This window comes from Lepisosteus oculatus, chromosome 4, assembly GCF_040954835.1.
Source record: "Lepisosteus oculatus isolate fLepOcu1 chromosome 4, fLepOcu1.hap2, whole genome shotgun sequence".
Lineage (NCBI taxonomy): Eukaryota > Metazoa > Chordata > Actinopteri > Semionotiformes > Lepisosteidae > Lepisosteus > Lepisosteus oculatus.
This window is the reverse complement of record NC_090699.1, coordinates 17,621,720-17,643,269: the sequence shown is the minus strand read 5'-3', so window position 1 is coordinate 17,643,269 and position 21,550 is coordinate 17,621,720. Positions and strand designations below refer to the sequence as shown.

The 21,550-nt window shown below is 42.1% G+C and overlaps 1 protein-coding gene across 4 annotated transcripts; it reads left to right on the top strand.

Moving 5' to 3' along the window:
* The first annotated feature begins 3,890 nt into the window (after positions 1 to 3,890).
* On the top strand, positions 3,891 to 21,165 carry chuk (component of inhibitor of nuclear factor kappa B kinase complex). Of its 4 annotated transcripts, XR_001478353.2 has the most exons (23): positions 3,892 to 4,238; positions 5,308 to 5,418; positions 6,146 to 6,240; positions 7,068 to 7,185; positions 7,466 to 7,535; positions 8,069 to 8,157; positions 8,397 to 8,486; positions 8,698 to 8,822; positions 9,053 to 9,160; positions 9,479 to 9,614; positions 9,890 to 10,084; positions 10,203 to 10,305; positions 10,744 to 10,867; positions 11,650 to 11,801; positions 12,121 to 12,182; positions 14,514 to 14,623; positions 14,822 to 14,871; positions 15,102 to 15,207; positions 15,682 to 15,829; positions 16,258 to 16,394; positions 16,555 to 16,654; positions 18,917 to 19,038; positions 20,680 to 21,165. XR_001478353.2 is itself a non-coding variant. In XM_006630327.3 (22 exons), exons 2-22 carry the CDS (start codon positions 5,314 to 5,316, stop codon positions 18,974 to 18,976), a joined length of 2,283 nt encoding a protein of 760 aa, XP_006630390.1. In that variant the 5' UTR covers positions 3,891 to 4,238; positions 5,311 to 5,313; the 3' UTR covers positions 18,977 to 21,165. The 4 variants fall into 4 exon arrangements, 3 of the variants coding, with proteins under 3 accessions (XP_006630390.1, XP_015201935.1, XP_015201934.1); XM_006630327.3 differs by having other exon boundaries at positions 3,891 to 4,238; positions 5,311 to 5,418; positions 18,917 to 21,165; XM_015346449.2 differs by having other exon boundaries at positions 15,105 to 15,207; positions 18,917 to 21,165.
* The last annotated feature ends 385 nt before the right edge of the window (positions 21,166 to 21,550 follow it).

Below are 21,550 nucleotides of genomic sequence, written 5' to 3'. Positions count from 1 at the left end.
ATCACCTGCACATGACCTGGTCAGAGTTCTGGCTGTCGTATTCTGGACCTACTGGAGCTTGTTCAGTGTGGATTCAGATGCCCCAGTGGGTAGGGCACTGCAGTTCATCCTTTCCTGCTGTTTCCCTTTACAAAGCTGGGAAACAATCTGTTCTCTCTCTTTTCCCCACCTCTGGAGTCAGGAGGATGCCTGCTTCCTCTCCGTCTTCCTAGCTTGACCTGCTCCGTGACACGCACCCCCCCTCTGCTGTAATGACAAGGTCAATTAAACTGTCAGTGAGCCTGTAGGTTATCTCCACCCTGTCCTTCCTAATGCTGCTGCCGCCGAAGTGAGCGTTCTTTGCATTGGTGTTACGAGTGGGATACTCCGCCACAGGAACACGGCAACGCGAACGCTGTCCAGCCTGAGCTGGGGGAGTGATGGGCTGGCAGGCTGACGGTGGCTCCCTTGCGCTCACTGCCCCGGAGGAGGTCGAGCTCTTGCACCGCTCTCCTGCCATCGAAGACAGAGGGGGTCATTTAGCACCACCCCCACGAGCTGTGGGACTTTTCTGCCAAGGCTCCACAGAGGACGCCAGCCAGCACCACCCTAGCGAGTCTGTCCGGTGACAGGCCCCCCACCCCACCCACCACGAGCCTCAGGACCCTGCTGCCAAAGCAAGTGCCCTCCGCAAACCACAGCAGGGGTGCCAAAACCCAGCTGCTCTGAATCAGCTGAAGCCCCCCCCCCAGACCATGAGCCGCGGGGTACTGTTGTCATGCCTGTTCTTGTCACAGTCCGTGATTCCTCTGCTGGCCAGGTGAGGGCTGTGAGCCGAGGACGCTGGCTGGTCGCCAGGCGGATGGGAAGGCCAGGAGAAGCCAGCGCCGCCGTGTCCACGCGCGCTCCGACAGAAAGTTGCCTCTATGGAAGAAGGCCCACCCGAAGCTCGATAGTCCCAGTGCCGGTGTCATCGCCCTCCCGACATGTAGCAGGGACCTCAGGCGCCTGAGATGAGGGAGGTCTCCGGCGTAATGCAAAAGGGAACCAGCCCAATGAGCTGAAGGAGACCTCCCTCAACTCAGGCGCCTGAGGTCCCTGCTACATGTAGGGAGGGCGATGACACCGGCACTGGGTTCACGCCCAGGCATTGTGGGACAAGCCAGCGGGGTGGAACGGCGAGGGCAAGAGCCCGCTTGGAACCACAACAGTCAGACCAGCTGATGAAGGCAAGCCCTCCCTTGTTGCTGTATCCCAGCAGCCACTGCGTGCTCCTGTCCTCTCCAGACCAGATCCCTGCTGCTGCCCACTGCTCGGAAGACAGTCAATCCAACTCCAGGATTCCCAATTCTAACTTCATTGTTGGACTGTCCCCACGAACTCTCAGCCTTTACCACAGGTTCACATTTCCTGCCTTTTCCCTCATTAAAACCATGTGCAATCCCTCCTCTCCCACTCCCCTGTTAATCCAGATAACGTTTGCTTCCTCTCTGCCTCTCTCTCCTCCGTGACTAGCTGGCCACGCTGTAATGAAAAAGGCAATTAAACTGTCAGGGAGCCTGTGAGTCGTCTCCAGCCTGTCTTTCCTAAATGCCGCCGCCGCCAGGACTGAAAGGAAAGCGTTCGTTGCAATATTAACATGAACTGTAATCAAAAGTACATAAAAAGCACGACGCGCTACAGCTTCCCACTATGCTGTAAAGCCTAATATAATGGAACAAGCAACCCATTCTCTTTGAAGCCGATACCCTGGCCTCTGTCATAAACTGACTGTAAGGGATCATCGAACCGCTTAGCTACTCTAAACGAGCAACTTGGGACGAAACGTCTATTACGTTTGCGTGCTTTCTCAGGTTGGCGTGTGCTTAAGGTAAACCCGAAGTAACTTCTATAGCGACATCTAGAGGTAAGAGAAAATTCGGTTTCTTAAAATGACCACGGTACAGTAACCATAGCAGTGACAATTTGTTATAGAGGTTTCATTTTGGGTTTTGTTTAGTCACGACTGTGAGACACACTTATTGGGGCAAAAGGTATTCTTGAGGCAATAGGTTCTGGAAAACATTCAGGTCTTGTTTCGGTAACGCTATCAGCTCAGTTCCCTTTGATACAGTCGACGGACACGGCTCTGTTAAAGCTCCAGCTACCTTTATTGGTTGGTCTAGAAACGATTTTGACCGGTGTGCCTACCCCTTTCAAACTGACACGTATCTGTTTCACTGAGAAATTCTGTTGGATCTTTATACAGCTTTATACAGAAGTTAAAATTAGAAAATACAGCCCTAACATGCATTTTATGCCAATGAAAATAGTTTTTTTTGTGTGTTTTCAAATCCTGGTATTAAAACTGCATTGTTCTTCCAAAATAATCTAGCTAGGTACATTAAGCCAGGAGATGCTAATACATCTGTTTATTCAACCTTGCCTTGCTCAAAATGTTACTAGACAATATGTTTTAGCATTGTAAAAGTTCTTCACTTGTGGATCACAGAATTGATTTTAAAATGGCTACATTAAAAATAAAGCTCTTGGTGATTAAGGTACTGTATATCTTCAAGAGATACTTAGTACGTATGCTCACTAGATCTACAGACTCTCTTTGCTAGTTGGGCCAATTGGACTGAGTTAAATAAACCATGACTCCTTGACTTCTATTGTACCTCAGCTGAAAACTGTTAATTTAAAAGTATTTCTAGTCAAAATTTATTTTTTTCCCTTTTGTATGTAGGTGTTACATTATTTTCTATTTTTATGCTTTGGGTTTCTCTGGTGAAAGGAACATTAATAATAATAATAATAATTGCTTACACTTATATAGTGCTCTTCTGGACACTCCACTCAAAGCGCTTTACAGGTAATGGGGATCCCCTACACCACCACCAATATGAAGCCCCACCTTTTGCAAACAGCCATAGAACACCAGAACACTCATCACATATCAGCTATCAGTGGGGAGGAGAGCAGAGTGATAGTTCATAGAGGGGGATTATTAGGAGGCCATGATTGTTAAAGGCCAATGGGAAATTTGGCCAGGACACCGGGGTTACACCCCTACTCTTTTCGAGAAACGCCCTGGGATTTTTAATGACCACAGAGAGTCAGAACCTCGGTTTTACGTCTCATCCGAAGAACGGCGCCTGTTTACAGTATAGTGTCCCCGTCACTATACTGGGGCATTAGGACCCACGTGGACCACAGGGTGAGCGCCCTCTGCTGGCCCCACTAACACCTCTTCCAGCAGCAACCTTTTTTCCCAGGAGGTCTCCCATCCAGGTACTGACCAGGCTCACACCTGCTGAGCTTCAGTGGGTTGCGGGGTGATATGGCTGCTGGCAATAAAACTTACAATTTACATTGCTTTATAGAAGAATTACATACAAAATTCAGACTTCGTATGAAGTACGTTAGGGCAGAGTGGTGGCACTGTGGCTTAGGATCTGTGCTTGTGGCCGGAACGTTGCCGTTTCATATTCCGCGGCCGGCAGAGGAATCCCCTGAGCAAGACCCTTAACCCCAACTGCTCCAGGGGCGCTGTACAATGGCTGACCCTGCGCTCTGACCCCAGGCTTCTCTCCCTTTCTGTGTGTTTATGTCTCATGGAGAGCTAGCTGGGGTATGTGAAAAGACGAATTCCCAATGCAAGAAATTGTATATGGCCAATAAAGTGATCTTAACTAAAAAAAAGTAGTCAGTGTTTATTATTGTGTAAGGTTCGCAATTACGTTCAAAATTAAAAATTGCATGAAAACGCGTAACGGATGGCGAATATTCCCATTCGCTGTTTTGTTTTTGGTCGGATACAGAGCCCAAACCGTCACGCAGGTATCGGAACTGACAACCTCGAGACCAGCGCGCGGGCACCCGGAGGTACAGGAGCGCGTGCTGCTCCGAGGCGGCGGTGACGTCACTTCTGGGAAAGTCCAAAGCGCCGCATCTGAAGGGCGGAGGGGAGGTAGAGATTACTGCTGGGAAGCGGGGAGGAAAGGGGGCAAAATTGCAGAAAAGGGGGGTGGGGGGGTTTAAACCTGTTCAGCGCCTGTCGCGGTATCGAGAAAGCGGTTCCCCCGTGAGCATGGGGCAGACCGACAGCGGCTGACGGACGGGAAGCGGGCTTGTTTACATGCAGCAGGCCGGCGGCCTCGGGTCTGGCATCCGGCTGCGAGGGGAGACATGAGCGGGCCGCTGTGACTGCGCGCTGTCAGAGCTCTTGGCCCGGAGGCTGCTTGCCGACTAAGTCTCATTGTGTGAACATAACAGAGGTGAGTGAGGCGTGTGTGGAGTCTAATCCCCACCGCGGGGGCTGTGGCCATTGGACCGGCCGAGCCGAGCTGGCCCAGGCGGGTCTGTTTTGAAACTGGTGCTCTTAGTTCAGGACGGCGAGAGGATATGGCAAAGTTTATTTTTCAGCCACTTTAAAACAAGCGAGACGCGGATATAAGGCTTCACGTATTTTAGTTAACGGTTCTTTTCCGTGTTTGTGACACGGGAGAAACAAACACGCAACAACTCCGAGTAGCCTCCGCTCCAGACTACGGATTTCATTTCCCTCAGAAAAGCGTCGTGTTGCCGGTCTGAAGTCTCGAGAGAACCGTGCTGGGTTAAAGGTCATGTCGATTCCACAGGGCTTTTCAGTGGCAGGTCGGGGTAACATTTTTGTGAACCCGTGACCCGGCGCTTCGTGACGTCGGCGTCCCGCGCTCCCGTGTTCCACTTTATCCACGAGCTGAGCTTCCAGGACGGCACGGGCCCCGGTTCGGGACCTGGCCCTGGTCTGCAATGTTGACACCCAGGAGAAGCGCTACTGGCCCTGCTGCTGTTATCCAATGGCACTTTACGTCACCCAGCTGTAAAATACCTACCCTTCAAATGTGCATTACGTGCAGAAGTGCAGTCAAAACAAGTGCGTTAATATAGTCAGAGCAAAGTGCAGTAAGATTGGAACTATAAGTACAGTCTGCATACTTGAGCAGTGCAATCCAAGGTACAAAAATAACAGGGATAAATGACAAAGAGTCTGTACAAGCTTGTCCTGGTGCTGGCCACAAATGAGCTGCACCATTGCGAAAGTGATGCTATTTTGGGCCCGATTCATGAACACAAGGGCTTTTAATCCATTTCTTAGCTCAATGTACAGCACAGACAGATGCTCAGTGCTTGAGAAATGTCTGAAATTTCGCTCCAACAGAAAGGGGATGCTTTGAGATGTTCTGGATTGAGCATTGTATGATTTTCTTTGTGTATTATTTTTGTTCAGTGTTCTCACAGTCTGGTGTATTGGACCTCACTCGCATTAAAAAAAATAATCTAAGGAAAATTAACTTTTTACAGCAGAGAATGGAGAAACCGCCGTTCAGGCAGAATCAGGTGTGCGGATTGTGGGAGATGAAGGAGAAACTGGGAACGGGAGGATTCGGCCATGTGTATTTGTACCAGCATCTGGTGAGTGCAGCAGGGATGACGGCTCTAGAAACGCTAATGCTTGGGGTAGAGAGGCCAGTGGCTGGAGAGCTATGTGGCCTATGATCAAGGACCTGGTGATCGCCAAGGGCTCGCACGCGTCCCTCAAGCTTTGTAGCTTTGCCCTCACAATTCAAGACACTCATCCATATTCCCCAGCTCCGGGACGCTGAACGTGGGCTTTTACAAAGGCATTCGCCCCAAAGCGACAGTGTAGCTGTGTGTCAATACAGAGGGACAATAAACAACTTCATTGCAAAAAAGGAAGTTTCTAAATGCAGGCGCCAGTCCCAGGGGGTGATGGCGATTCCCTCTGTCGGCCTGCGGGCTGTATCCTCCGGGGTGCTGAGCTGTACTCTACCAGTGGAGATAAACTGTCCGTCTGCATGGTGCTTGCTCTCCACTTGACTGGTGCCTCATATCCCGCCTCTGGGGAAAAACTGAGAAGCTTCTGGTAAGCTAGAGCACCAGGTTTCTAATTTGCAGCTGGGTGATGGGTGCACATCTGTTCCTGAAGCTTGGCGTGTGATCAGCACGCTGGCTCAGCGACTGATTGTCTTTGTTATTAACAAAGTAGATATTTTGGGATATTTATTCCTGTTTTGTCTTTTTTTTTTGGTTTTACTTGACACAAGTTATAACGTTTTATTGTATTTCTTTTTTTAATGTGACTTCGCTCGGTCTGCTGTTCTTTTTTTCTTTTCAAAAGGAGACAGCCGAGAAGATTGCTGTCAAGTCGTGCCGCTTGGAGCTGACTCAGAAGAACAAAGAAAGATGGTGCCGGGAAATACAAATCATGAAGAAGTACGTCTGAGACTCTGTGGAAGACAGGAGAGCTCTTCATGGCTGTCCTTCATTTTCAGCACTTCTTTTCTTCCCTCTGATTATCCTGTCGCAAGCGTGGCTTTCCCGTGACTTCCCTAAAGAATGTTTAGCTCCGATGTTATGCATATCCCAGCTTCTTGCAAGAAAGGGGAACGGCCTGTTTAAGTTTGCATTAGGACGTAGATTAATAGTGTCAAACAGTACCTTTTATTTGCATGCACCATTAAAGGATGTGGTTTTGAGGGACAGTATTTAGCATGCTTTTTTCAGCTTTGTTTCAGTATTTGCAGCATCACACTTGTGATCTTTCTGCCGGTTAATGTGTTCGTAATTTTCCGGCCTCACAGTTAAATGCATGCCATGTGGGGGCAGGGATTCCATAGCTGGTGGCAGCACAGTTGGTTAGCACTGCGGCCTCGCTGAGCCAGGGTCCCGGGTTCAATTTCCAGGTTGCTATCTGCGTGGAATTTATATTAATGTTCTCCCTGTGTTCACATGGGTTTCCTCCCACAGTCCAAGGACATACTTGAAGGTTATTTGGCTTTTGGGGAAAAATGTCCCTGGTGTGAGTGTGTCTGTGTTTGCGTCTGCCTGCGATGGAGTTGCGTCCCCTCAAGGGTGTACTCTGCCTTTCAATCGCTTGCCGATATAGGCTTCAGCTCCTCCGTGACCATTTATTGAATGAAGCGCTTGGAAAATACAGGGATGAAATCCATAGCCGTGAAAGAGTTTTGTAGAGGCTGCCTGTGTAAGCTTTAGATCACAACTCCTCAATGATTTACAAGTTGGTTCTATTTTTATTTCAGGCTTAATCATCCCAATGTAGTGACAGCCCGGGAAGTGCCAGAGGAAATGACAAACATAGCCTTTAATGACCTCCCACTCTTAGCAATGGAATATTGCTCCAAGGGAGATCTTCGTAAGGTGAGACCCTTAAGAATTCCCTAATTCATTGTGTAGAAAATGCAGCACTGTAAAATATATCTCATGGGAAATGGTACTTGTAGAAGCACTTTTCAGTTTAGTGTTTAAAAAATCGCTTCTTCAAATGTGTTATTTGCTAATGATATTATATCTGTCTGATTGAGAAACGTAGTTCTACATGAATTACAGTGAAAAAGAGGTGATTAGATGCACATTTAAGGTGCAACATGCATGCTCTTTAATGAAGCAGGTATAGTTAGTAATGTAACCTTTTTCCTAGATGTTGAACAAGCCAGAGAATTGCTGTGGATTGAAAGAGAGTGAAGTGCTCTCCTTGCTCAGTGACGTTGGTATGTTGTCTATAAATCTTAGTTTTACATATACGAAATACAAAGGATCCTGTATTTACTGCTGGGTCTTTCCCACTGAATCTTTGTCATGCTCTGTGTAGCATGGTTTTCAAATGGGACACCTGACGGTGAATTATTTAGTTTTTATTGGCAGATGCGCTGGATTAATTAGTACAGCATTTCATATAAGATACTTGTGGTGAAGTTTTCCCTAAGCTGGTGTTCTCATGTTTTTGATTTTGTGATCATTGGGAATTAAAAGACTAGTTTGTTTTCTTCTAATCTAAAGTAGATTTAAGTTTGATTAGATAGTCACAGTTACTGTTAGAACATGTAGCAGACACAAGTGGGGGTTTTGAACAACTTGTTGATGCTTATGAAACACACATGTTGAACTCCTGATTATATATAAGATTGCAAAGACTTTTTCACAGCACTTGTATTGTATTGTGTATATATGTGTATTCTAGCAAAATAAATGTATAAACTGTATTTAAAAAAATGGTGCTCTTAAATTTTTAATTTTTTTAAAGGGTCCGGCATCCAGTATTTGCATGAAAATAAAATTATACACAGGGATCTTAAACCAGAGAACATAGTTCTTCAGGATGTTGATGGAAAGGTAAGACAGCAGTCTTCATGGTGGTTTATTATTCAGAATCTGTTGATCTTTGCTATCTGGTGATGTCTTCTTCATTTATTGAAAGAGCAAGAGCAACCAAAGAGCTTTTTGTTGGGTGCTCTTTAGATTTACTGCTAGATCTAGGCTTTTACCCATTGGTTTCTCAAAAAAAGTATAACGTGATTCTTGTTCACTACTAATTTTTTGGTGTTTTAAACATTTTTTTCCTTTGTCTCTAGTTAGTCCACAAAATAATTGATCTGGGGTATGCCAAGGACCTGGATCAAGGGAGTCTTTGCACATCGTTCGTGGGAACGCTGCAGTACCTGGTGAGTGTCACCAGGGGCGTTACCTTGTGACCTTGGAAGTGAAGAGTTTTACCCATTTTTGTGGGTTGCACAAAGAGAAGGTTACCGTGATGTGAGATTTTTGTTGTGTGTTGCTATGACGTGCTTGGGAGACAAATATACTTATTGATTAGTGTACTGTGTACTGCAAGTGACCGTACGAGACTGTGAAAAGTCTTTGCTCCTTTTCCAGGCCCCCGAGCTGTTTGAGAACAAGCCGTACACCGTGACAGTGGACTACTGGAGCTTCGGCACAATGATCTTTGAATGCAGCTGTGGTTTCCGTCCTTTTCTGCATAATCTCCAGCCCATCCAATGGTAAGTTTTTCAGTTAAAGGTGAGCCGTGAATTAATATTTGGCTGAAAAGGGCTGGAGAGGGGTTGCGAGAGGCCGTTGTTAATTTATTTAGGGTTTGGTGAGGTTTCTTCTAAAGCAAATAGTGTAATTTCATCTGTTCATTGGGGTGCACTCTCTTAGATACAACAGGTACTCTGTGTGCCTTTTGACTAATCTCTTCTTTTTTTCATTTTTTGAACGCCTCTTTCAGGACCACAAAAGTGCGTAACAAAGGCCCAAAGGACATCATGGCTGTTGAAGAAATGAATGGGGAAGTCAAGTTCTCCACCCACTTGCCTTACCCTAATAACCTCAGCAGGTCAGTAATTTTACTTTGAGGTACAATATCTCTGTCACTGAGTTAAATGAGACGGAGAATTGCATGACCTGGGGTAAAGGGACCAAAGCTGAAATCTCCAAAAATGTTTGCATGAGGTGAAACATGCTACTTGTGTCTCCATACCCACTATGTCCGACACAATGTGACGTTGTTACATAATTACTGTTGTGACTTTGTAAATTTCATTAAATCTGGGGAATTTAATATTAGGTTTTGTGTGACTTATGGTTTGGTTACACCACCTCCATCTCACACATTATTGTAGTAACTCTTTCTGTGATGTTGTTTTCTGTGCAGGACAATGTTGGAGCCTCTTGAAAGTTTGTTACAGCTGTTGCTGCGATGGGACCCTGTGCAGAGAGGAGGGCCTGTACACTCTGACACAAATCAGCCTCAGTGCTTTGTTCTTCTGGATATGATTTTAAACATGAAGGTATTTTTCAGTAGTTTTTCTTTTCCTTTCTCTTTCCCCTTCAAGTTAAAATCTCAGTCTTAAAACACAACCAAATGCTTTTTAAGCTTTAGCTCTTCCATTTTCAGAAATGCTTTTGATATTCTTTCTGAAATGTTTGCTTCCAGTCAATAACAATACTAAAAGAACCAAGAATCAAGTTCACATTGGTGTGTTAGTTACTTCTTATATATTGCTTCTTTTTAGAAAATAATGTAAAAACTCCTTTGGTTCTAAATGGCTGTTTTTGTGTCTAGGTTGTGCACATATTAAACATGACCTCTGCCAAAATCCACTCGTTTCAACTGAGCCCAGAAGAGGGACTCCACTGTCTTCAGCAGCGCATTGAATTGGAGACTAGCATTGAGCATCTGAACCAGGAGCTGCTGCTTGAAACTGGGGTCTCCCTGGACCCCAGGAAGCCTGCAGCTCAGTGTGTCCTGGATGGATTTGTAAGGAGACATTTTACAGCATTTTGTGATGACATTTTGTATGGTGCTCAAACTGCCTTATTTTTGTAAAAGGTGATGTTTGTAATGCATTTTGTTCTCTTTTGTTTTCACGATCCAGAGAGGATGGGACAGCTACATAGTTTACCTGTTTGACAAAAGCATGACTGTATATTCGGGACCTTTTGCGGCCAGAAAACTACCAGATAATGTCAATTTTATAGGTATGTTTTGGTAATGTTTTTAATGTAATAAGATTGACTTCTTGGAAGATTTCTACTGGGCCTCTTGTACTCCCAAGAGTACTGAGACTGTTTCCCACTTTTTAAGTTCTGTAACGTTTTTTCACCCCTTCTCATTGTTCTTTGGGATTGTGGTTTAAAGGGGATCTAACCAGGGGATTTTCACATTCAGTAGTGAAACAAGCACGAGGGTTCACAATTGGAAATTGTTATGATTTATCTAAACTATAGAATAGGAAACATTTATACAGTTATGGGTTTCTAGAACTGGCTTCTTAACCAGGTGGTTGAGGCCCAAACTTTGGGTTCTTTTAAGAAACAGCTGGATAAAATTTTAGTTTTAGCTGCTAAGTGACCAGATGAGGTAAATGGCCTCCTTCATTTGCCACCTTTCTTATGATGTCCTTGTCCTGTTTTTAGTCCGGGAATCCAGAACACAGTTGCCCAACAGCTCACTGAGGAAAGTTTGGGGTGAAGCAGTGAGTTACATCTGTGGACTGAAGGAAGACTACAGCCGCCTTTTCCAGGGACAGAGAGCAGCAATGTACGTGCTCCTACATCATTTTAAATTGTTTCTGAGGTGACAAAGGAAATCAGAGCAAAGAAAGAGTCATTTAATATGGTACTAATGAAAGACGGGTTTTGCTAGAGCTGAATGAGGGAGACGCAGTTCTGCAGATGCTTTGGTTGACATTGATGGTGGCGTGTTTAGCATTACATACAATTCCAGAATTCAGTTTTCAGTTCTTTAGTGGAGTTTGCATGTTCATCCCAAGTTTTTGGTTTCCTCCTTCCTCCTAATAACACATCATTGCATGTTTCATTTTTAAACTTTATTTGGAGGTTGGGCTTCATTTGTTATTCTTACTTGTTCCTTTCTAGAAAGGTAGGGGGTTTCATGGGTGTTTCATATGTGTGGCATTTTGTTTCCAGTACATTGAGTACTGCCTTTTGGGGCTACAGAGAAATGTTATAGGAGTTTCAGCTCCTAGAACTGGCATCTTTGGCCTTTCTGATGTTTACTAATAAAAAACAAATTAACAGTACATGTGAGTGTATCGTAACATGTAAATACAAGTGAAAGTACTTTTAATACTGAGAACAGGAAACACTTACCTTTACCTTACAAGCTGCCCAGCCATATTGTTGAACCCAGTACACTGGCTTCTTTCAAGAAACAGCTGAATCGAGATCCTGGATCCATAAGCTACAAACTACCAAACAGACCAGATGGGCCAAATGGCTTCCCCTTGTTTGTAACCCTTCTTACTTTCTTATGTGATGGAAAGCAGTGTGTCTAATTTTGTTTTTCTTTGATTCTTTTAGGCTGAGCCTCCTTCGGTACAATACCAACCTCACAAGATACAAAAACCTGATGTTTTCAGTCTCTCAGCAGTTAAAAGCTAAGCTAGATTTCTTCAAGACCAGTATCCAGTATGACTTGGAAAAATACAGCGATCAGATGCAGTATGGCATATGTAAGTAGAATTTGCTTTCCATGGGCTTATAGTACAACCTGTTTTAATAACACATGTTTAGATGAGTCACCATTCGGTGCAGAGGTAGTACTGTTAATGACTGTTGTTGTGCTGATTTGCATGGTAAAACAATTCTGAAAGTGACGTTTATAACTCAATATAGTTCAACAAGTACGAAGTTATTGTGACCATTAGGTTTTTTGCTACCTCTAGGCTGTATCCGTTTTCCTGTGACTGTCTTAAAAGGAATGTTTTTCAAATGTGTTAACTCGTATCGATATTACAGTCAGTGAGTAAGTTGTTTATTTTTCTCAAACAGCTTCTGAGAAGATGCTGAAAGCTTGGCAAGAGAATGAGGAGAAGGCAGCTAACTTTGGACAGGTATCATGAATGCGCCGTGTGGTACAGATCGCTTTTACTTTCGAGATGTTTGTAGGCGGCCTGCATTGACTGGGTTTGCTCAGGGTTTTGAAATGTAATGCTACTGGATGTTTTCCCTGCTGTATGTGTCAACAGTCTTAAGGTGTCTGCCCTAGCCCCCTTTCCATGCCTGAGCAATTCATTATGTAAATTGTCTCCAATTAGTGAAATATGCAAGTACAATAGTCAAAAACCAACCTGGTTTGGAAAGGAGTGGGAAGTCTTCTATAGTCCCATGTGATACGGATGAGGACTTAAGACAGTGTTTGTGACTTCATTCAGTTAAGATGTTCTAGGAATGACTGCCTGTCTGAAAGACTGCCAGTGAAAGATGATTCCTTCTATTTTTAAATTCATGCACATTTCCTTCAGGCCAAATAACCAGTTGCATCAGGAAGTAGGGAGTTTTATTTCTTAACTAAGTTAAGTTTGTGAATACTTCCACAAGTTTTTTTAAATATTGTGGATTTGTATTGCAAGAATACAATGAAGGAAGCATGTATGTTTATGAATCTTTTTCCAGTGAGTGGTTCTGTACTTGAGGACTTTGATCGAAGAGGTTAACATTTCGTTTTACGAAATAGTTGGCCCTGTGGTCCATTTGGAAAGAAATGTGCTGTTTGATCTTAAATTATGACTAAAACCGACTGCAACAGGCGCATACTCCTTAATGGACAAAGCTTTAAACTAAACAGTGACAATAATTCATTAAGGAAAATCTCCTTTAAAAACATACCCATGCCCTTTTGTTATTCATACGAATAATATACTGGTTTCCAAGTAATGTTTACAAAATAAATAAAGAAACAAGCCTGACTGCATGTTTGCATTAAATAGAGTACAAATGAGCCTGTCCAAAAAAAGTTGCCGTTGCTGTTTAGCTAGGACTGTCTAGCAAGTTACCTTCTGATGTGGTAGGTATCAATATGGTACAGTTAACATCTGATGAAATGGGGCTTCTGCATAAACCTAAATGTCAACCTGACTAACATTTGGTTATAAGAACTCAGACTGCCTCCCTCTCACAAACTGCTGCACAGATTGGTTTGAAACTTGTCAGGTTTCCTCACACCCAGACATGGTTCAGACTTGGCAGCTCACGTACTGCAGTGACACCTTTGACACCACCCACCTTGGGTTATCTTCTGCTCTGTGAAACATGCTCCAAAACGGCCATGCCTTGCTGAAGTAACTCCCTGGATAAACAACTGCAGGCTATGAGCAACATGTGAAAATGGTCTGTCTGTCTGAGTAGCAGCTAAAATTAATGTCTGCCTCGATGCGATTTTGTTAAACATTGTACTGCTGCTGTGTTGGGAACTGTGTCACACATTGCAATAAATCAGGGCAGATTTTAACACCTGGAAACCTTTTTCTGCTTTTCATTTCATGTGGGCACTAACACTTTTTATACCCATTTTACTATATGGTAAAAGTATCCTTTCGTACACCAAGATGGCTAACTGTTACTGACGCCATTGTGTTTCCATTCCTGTATGTCTTTTAAATCACAGACTGCTTATGTGCACGAACTGCAGGGTCAATCAACTCTAGACTTGGTACTTATTTTTATGACTATGCAGCTGCAGTATTACAATATAGATGTTATGGTGTAAACCAGGACAGCTGCCTGACGGACATTTCGTAAGATTATTCAGATGGCCTCAGTCTAGGAAAAGGCATCACGGGTTGCACTGAAACTTTTTTTACCTCAATTTCCTGACAATGCTTTTAATGCCCTGTCATCTCCATTGTGAAAATGAGTAGGCTGGGGTTTTAATGATTCTTCAGTGGATGCTGTTTTGTTCTTTGGCTTATACAGTGTCAACACTCTTAACTCCAATTTGGGCTTTGTTCCTGGAGCTTGACTGAGACTGTGCTTTATCTTTTGTAGTTCCATGGCACAACTGCCTCATGTAGACTTGTGGTTAATTGTCTGCTGTCCAGCAGCAAGCCAGCCGGCTACTCACCTGATCTCAGGAGAGTAGCCTTTAGGCTCTGCCTTATAAAAGTGACCAAACAAGGTGGATTTGTTTTATTTTATTTATATGAATATTATATTAGTATTCTTATTTTTGTCCTGTTAGAAACATTTTCTGGAAATAGTTTATATGAAAGATACCTGTTTAAAAAAGAAAATAAAAAAAAACATGTTTAAATAACCAGGAGTAGGATACATGACCTTAAAATGTTTTTTTTTCCCCAAGGTCATTGTTTACTGTCACCTTGAAATACGACCATTTTACAGTACAAATAAAAATAAGGCTGCATGTTCATGTGTATCTCTTAAAGGTTGCGGAAATCAGCCATTTAGATGAAGAAATAATGTCTCTGCACTCTGAGATTGTTGAGCTGCAGAGAAGCCCATATGCAAGGCGTCAGGGAGATGTCATGGAGCAGCTGTGAGTATTTCTGCCTTGGATTGTCCAAGTTTCTAAAAACATCATTTTCAATGCCTTTTCTGCTCATTTATTGATTTATTTTTGTTGTTGATATAGTTCCTATCGGAGAGAAATGTGTTTTTTTTTTAAATATACATTTTTATTTAAATTCTAAATTAACATTGGTTCACTAAGAAGGTCTTGATTGTGTCTTTGCAGTGAAGAGAAAGCAATTGACCTCTACAAGCAGCTTAAGTTGAAATGTAAAGGTATGTTTTGATATTTTAAATGCTGAGAGGCTTTCTTAAATCAGTGGTCTGTTTCTATACAGTTTGTACAGAACTGAATTTAACTATTTCACTTTTATTCAATAAAATATCTTGAGATTTTTTTTGGCACTTTTTTGGGTTTGGAAACAAGGTTTACAGTTCTTATGTTTAACGAGGCTAAAGAAGGCCGTAACTGGAAAAGATGTCAGGGTATTTTATCTGGCTTGCAGCAGAATCCCAACATGGCTACAGCGACAGCTCTGAGATGGTCAAAGTCATTGTCCAAACGGTGCAGAACCAAGACCGAGTCCTGAGAGACCTGTATGCACACTTAAGGTAAAGAGACACCTTTGTACCTAGACAGGGCTAAAATAAATCTGTAAATAGATTTGAAACTTCCACCACTGGACTGCTCTGTGTGGAATCAGTTACATATACATTAACTGAATAATAATTTTCAATTGGTGTTACCAGCAGCTGAAAACCATTATTGACCGTAGTAATGAGTCTGAAGCTACAGGTACAACTCTGCTCACACCTTATTAAATGTATTAAATTTAAATTTAATTTAAAATTAGTTTAACTTGCTTTTATTGCTGTAGAAAAAGCATACATTTCTGATTAAGGTGCTTGAGTTGTGTTAAGATACTGCTCTGTAGGTTTTTAAACACCAGATTTACACAAACAACTAAGTGGATGTTTTGATGTTAACATCTCAGAAAGATTGCCTGAAAATTGTCAAATGAGAAGAAGAAGCAGTTTGGTTCTCTCCATGTTAAACACATGCTTCGTAAATTTTCTCCTTTGCAGCAAGATCTTATCTAGCAAGCAGAAGATAATCGATTTGTTCCCAAAGATTGAGAAAGCCCTTGAGAACATTAAGGAAGCTGACAACATGGTGATGCAGATGCAGATGAAGAGACAGAGAGAATTCTGGCATTTGCTGAAGATTGCTTGTGTAAGTCACCTCTTTTAACCCTTCTTGAACTCCCACTAGGTGGGAGCAACTTCTGGTAAGGTCTGCAGTGTCTTGGAGGCTGATGTGCTTGTTTTAGCTGATGCTGATGAAAGGAATAATAAAAATGATAAAAGTTCTGATTCCATTTTGTTTTGAAGGAGGCACCTTGTTCTTCTTGTCTAATTGTTATGTATAGTACTGAGTTGTAAAGATTCGAGTTGCATTTTAAGAATGAATAAAACATTTTGAATTTATTATAATTTAGTGTGAATAAATAATCTGTGATATTTTATTGATACCATATAATGTGTGCATGTAAACTAATAGGAGAAATTGTATCAAACATACAGTAATTAAAAGGCAGAAGAACAGATGTGGGAGAATATGTAAATGTTGCTCTTTGTTGTTTATTGCTGGTGTGTTCTCAGGCTCAGAATTCATCGCGAACCCTTATAAATCCAAGTCTGGAGGCGTCCAGCTCGCCACGGGTCTCAGCATGGACACAGCATGGGCAGCCCATCAGTTCACCAAATCCACTCACATCCTTACATGGACCAAATGACAGGTGCAGAACTTGGAAAAGAGAGAAACATGCTGTAGATTTATAAGTTGAGGAAAGAAAATGCTTATTCCGTTTTGTTCGCATATTTTGCAGCGAACCCCAGATCTTCTGTGCCTTGTGAATACACAGTCACAGATAATATCCTGTCTTCTGTCTCCAACAGTGACTCAGTGCCTCGCTTACTAGAAGAGAATCAGATGTATCTTAGCCAGCTGACGAGCCTGATGCAGGAAACCACTGAGGAGCAAGTGAAAAGTATAATGGTGAGTCCAGGTGGCAGGGAGAACTGGTCCATTTGTAGTAGGACAAGAATTTCCAATACATTGATTTGGTCCACAAGTATGTTCACATACAAGGAAAAGACCATGTCTGAGCACGTTCAGGCTGGGATTATTTTCAAAACATAAGGTACTATTATTATCTGAACTTTGCTTTTACTTTCTTCTCATAATGAACTGGGAAGGTGACTAAGAATGAAATAAATGAAGTGTGAAATATGACTTGTATGATCTTACAGGTTCTACTTCCTTGTTTTGGCAATGTTATCCTTAAAAGGTCCTGTAGCATAATCTTCCAACACCAACAGTAAAAAAAAAAAAAGTACAGGAATACCTCTTTATACAAGCTTTATTTGTTCCTCGAAAATGTCTTGTAGAGTGAAAACTCCTATAATGGAAGTGTTATAATCTGTGATTGGTTTCGGAACCCCAAAATGTTCACTCAGATGTCCAAATTTCACCCTAGTACTGCACAGGACAGTACCATACTATGAAAACTAATATTTTTGGTTAGTTATTCATGTAACATGCTTAAGTCATTGACCAGTGCATAAATAAAATGGGTAGAAAAATAATAACACTTACATTATTTATGTATAGTACATATATATAGTACAGTAGTTACATCTTTACAGTTAGTAGCAGATGCATTAGGTACTATTCAGTACTTTAATATATACTGTTACAGATGGGGGTTTAGAAAACTGATGAAAATCTCTAACAAGGTTTGAAGACTAAGTGACTTAGACTGACTTAGACCCAGTCAGGTTTGATTTGGATGATCAAGAAGAAGGGGCTCTCGCCTGGTGCAAGCTTCAAGTCCCAAATCTTCCAGACTCCTCCCTCTTCTCCCTGCTCTACTTGTTTCTTCCTTCTTCCTCCCTCTTGGTGATCTTATTGTGTTCTTATACTGTGTCTTTCTGCCATGCTCCTTTGCAGTCATTAAACCACAACTGGCCTAGGCATACTAAGATCAACTGTACTATTGTTTCTGTTCAAGGGACCCCCAGACCTCAGCAAGCATCCTCTCTGCTTTGAAGCTAGAAGTGTTTACTCTTCCCAGTGTCAAACTTTATCTAAAATCTAAGAGACATTTCTCGGTCACCCAAAGCTGTAACAATACTTAAAGCACACTCTCTCATCCTAGCGTTAATCCCGCATCAGCAGGGTCTGCTTGTCAGCACGCCCATCTCAATTTGGTGGTTTGAACCAAATCTTTGAGCTGACGTTGCCATTAAATGCGACCAAGAATACTCCAACCGGCGCGTCGCTCTGCCTGCCCTCGAAGTGTGGGGGGGGGGAGGAGAACAAAGTATTGTAGCCAATTCATAGAGGGGGATTATTAGGGGGAATATGACATTTGGCCAGGACGCCGGGGTTACACCCCTACTCTTTTCGAGAAACACCCTGGGATTTTTAATGACCACAGAGAGTCAGAACCTGTTTTATGTCTCATCCGAAAGACAGCGCTTATTTTACAGTATAGTGTCCCCGTCACTATACAGGGGCATTAGGACCCACATGGACCGCAGGGTGAGCCCCCCCTGCTGGCCTCACTGACACCTCTTCCAGCAGCAACCTTAGTTTTTCCCAGGAGGTCTCCCATCCAGGTACTGACCAGGCTCACACCTGCTGAGCTTCAGTGTGCTGCCAATTTTAAGTTGCAGGGTGACATGGCTGCTGGCGTTAACAATACTTAAAGCACATAAGCATTTATTATAAAAGTTAATATGTAATTAAAAATTAAAAAAAGTAAGTGAACAGAAGAATCTTGTTAATTGAAAAAAACAGGTAGGATTTACTACACCTTTTGTAACAAAAACCCATATAGTGGTTGCTCATATAGTGAGGGATTACTGTACTTAGTATTTCTTATGTTCCTGTTTTGTTTGATGTATACATTGACTTTGTTTTTGTTTCAGCAGGAAGCTGTGAATGATTTTAGATGCACAAACAAGCTCTAGAACATGTCTTACAAATACAGAGTGCTCAGCCTACTGTGCATCACATTCTTTCTCCACATTGGCTCTTTGCAGAGCTGCAGGGCAGAAGTCGTGCCTAGAAAAACAGGGTATTCAAATGGTAACAGAAACAAGTGTAACTTTTTTGGTGGGTGAAGGCTATAATACAGTATTTTCAGTTGGACTTTGGAGTGCCAGGGTTGTCTGTAACAATTCTTTAACCTTAATTTAAAACCTAAGGAGTGGAGATTTCCTTTTTCTTAAATTGTTTTTTTTATTATTTTAGGATCAAGATTGGAGCTGGACAAAATATGAAGCTCTGTCCATGAAAAGGACGAAAATGTAAACTTTTGCAGCAGTGTGGCTTTCAGACAAATGTTCTGACTTCCTCATCTGTTAACACTAATGGTATTTGTTTTGAAATCTGTTTACCAGCACTTCCCCCTTGTTATCAGAGCATAGTTTATTTCAGGCATGAGCTTCCCAGTCTCTCGGTTGTTTTGAAGCAAGATGATGTTCCTTTGTGGACGCTTGAACGTGCGTTCTGATGAGGTGCAGCAGAAAAGAGCAGTGCGCAGTACATCGTCAGTAATGGGCTTTATCTCCCCAAGCGTTTGCCTGAAGTCTGCTTGCACAAAGAGGTGTCAGAAAATTCTTCTTCCAAGCTGAAGATGTGATCTGACATCGTGTACTCTGTGCATTTTCGTTTCTGAACCGAACCACTATGAAGGACGGAATAAATATAAGCACGTAATGCAAAAAAAACTTTTCTCCTTGCTACCTTGTGCATTTTCTCATGGTTCCTTTTTAGAAAATAGTAGGACACTTATCAAAATTTACAGAATTAACAGAATCTGATTTTTGTGGGCCGCTTCAATTGGTGTTGGTGGGGGTGGGGAGGAATAATGCTGTAGTATCGTATTAAACAGTGAAATTTTTCATGATCTGAAAATGCACTTTAAAAGTTCACTGTGAACTTAAGTGGAGGATGTGTCTTTACCAGTGGAATAGTCACTGGAGTATTTTATTACCCCACATATAACTATAATTTCTTTACTGTCTGTAGTAGTTTTTTCAGATCTGTTTCTAGGCTTGTTTGTATCTCTGACTGCTTTTATAAGTCAAAAGTGGATTTAGGCAGTACATGACTTTCTCTTCAGGGAATGTTAAAGTAGACGTTTGTAGTCGCATATAATTGTGTGCACATACAGCTTTTAAAATTGCAATTGAATACTTATTTATTGGTCTGATTTCTAAGTAGTAGTTTGCTTCATATAGTCCTTCTATGGAATGACTGTCAGAACTGTCTTAAAACAGTCCTTCAGACAGAAGTAAAGGTTTTTCTTTACACCTGTATAGAACTGCACAGCTGACAAATCTTTATATAATCTTATTGCAGTGTTAGTGTTGAGGAATTCGTCTACTACGTAAACAGAATTTGACAGAAAACTGATTTTGTAAGATTTTCAGTTTGAAACTGGGTAAGGGAAAATGTTAACTTGCAGTATTTAGAAGATGAGCATTCATGAGAAACCGGACTTTAATGTGCCGTTCTGTAAAATTCAAGGGGAAAGAATTTGTAGATAATTATTTTTTCTTTTATTCTTCCACTTTTAAAGGCCATTTTTTCTTATAAGACACATCATCATTAGTTGTATTAATTTATTTGACATTTTTAAAAAGTGACTTATATTCATTCCTGTTTACACTGCTGGGCCTTTTACTGCAGCAATCTGAGTGAATTGCCTTTCTCAAGGATACAGCTAGCAGACATGATGATAAATTGATAATACTGGTAGTTTTAATCAATGGTCAGATTTCACTGTGGTATCTGAAACCTTACCTTAATCCTCACAGTTCAGAACAGTCTGCCTGTTAAATGCCCGGGCCATTTCAAGACTGTTTCAGGTCCTGCCACTGGGGGAGCTCCACCATTGCAGGGTTATGTTACCTCTGACATGTGTCCTGTAATTGTGAGCTCACAGATCTCTCTTGTGCTTGCTGAAATGCCTGTGAACAGTGTTTTCTGTTTGTTCCATTGTCAAACAGCAGTTGTGAAGCCTTACTATAACCATAAATGAAGCAGTGCCACCCAGAATTCAAAACGGTTCAACTCCAGGAGAGCTGTCAAGACCAAGTACATATTTTCACAGACTTCAAGTTTTGGAGTCATAAGCTGCAAGATTTACAAAGCAACTTCAGTTACTTTTAATATTTCTACATATTTGCTACTGAAAAGGACATGGAAGTGGAGTTTGCTCTTTGAAAGGAAATTTGCAGTTGTAAAAATAGTTTCTTATTGTAATGCAATGGACGTTTTTTTTGTTATTAGTCCATAAGATGCATCTTTTAGATGAATTTATGCTGCTTTGCTTTGAAGAGCTACACACCTGATAATGTGTAACATGTAATTTTATACTGTTTGGGAATTGTTAAATGATGGAATTGTACAGTTTTGAAAGTGTGTACACCAGTTTGATTGTAAATGTGTAAAAATGCATATTATTGTGATTAATTAAATATGTAATACCACAATTGCACCTGTAATGTGTTGATTTGGGTTTTAGTGCTCAGAATTATTATTTACTTTTATGAAAAGATTTACTACTGCATGCTGTGATGTTGAACTGCATTTTTTCCCCTTCCGGTCAAGTGAAGTTTTATACCTACTAAAAGCCTTCCGCCAAATTCATATTTGGATCCGCTGTCTCACAGCTTACATGCAACCCCCAGTTCTACAGTCCCTGGGCACAGACACCGGCTGGTTTGCCGATACCCTTCCACACACACATTCCCGGGGAACCTGCCTCCGGGCGAACACAAACGCGCAAGGCAGATGGGTTGCCTGCCCGTTCTTGCATCTTCACAGAAGTCATTTCTGTTTTGCTGTGACATCTTTTCTGTTACCTTTAGTAAATCA

Coding starts and splice junctions, on each gene's coding strand:
- chuk (XM_006630327.3), top strand. CDS start 5,314: ATGGAGAAACCGCCGTTCAGGCAGAATCAGGTGTGCGGATTGTGGGAG. Junction 7,186..7,465: donor CCAAGGGAGATCTTCGTAAG/GTGAGACCCTTA, acceptor CCTTTTTCCTAG/ATGTTGAACAAGCCAGAGAA. Junction 10,868..11,649: donor CAGGGACAGAGAGCAGCAAT/GTACGTGCTCCT, acceptor TGATTCTTTTAG/GCTGAGCCTCCTTCGGTACA.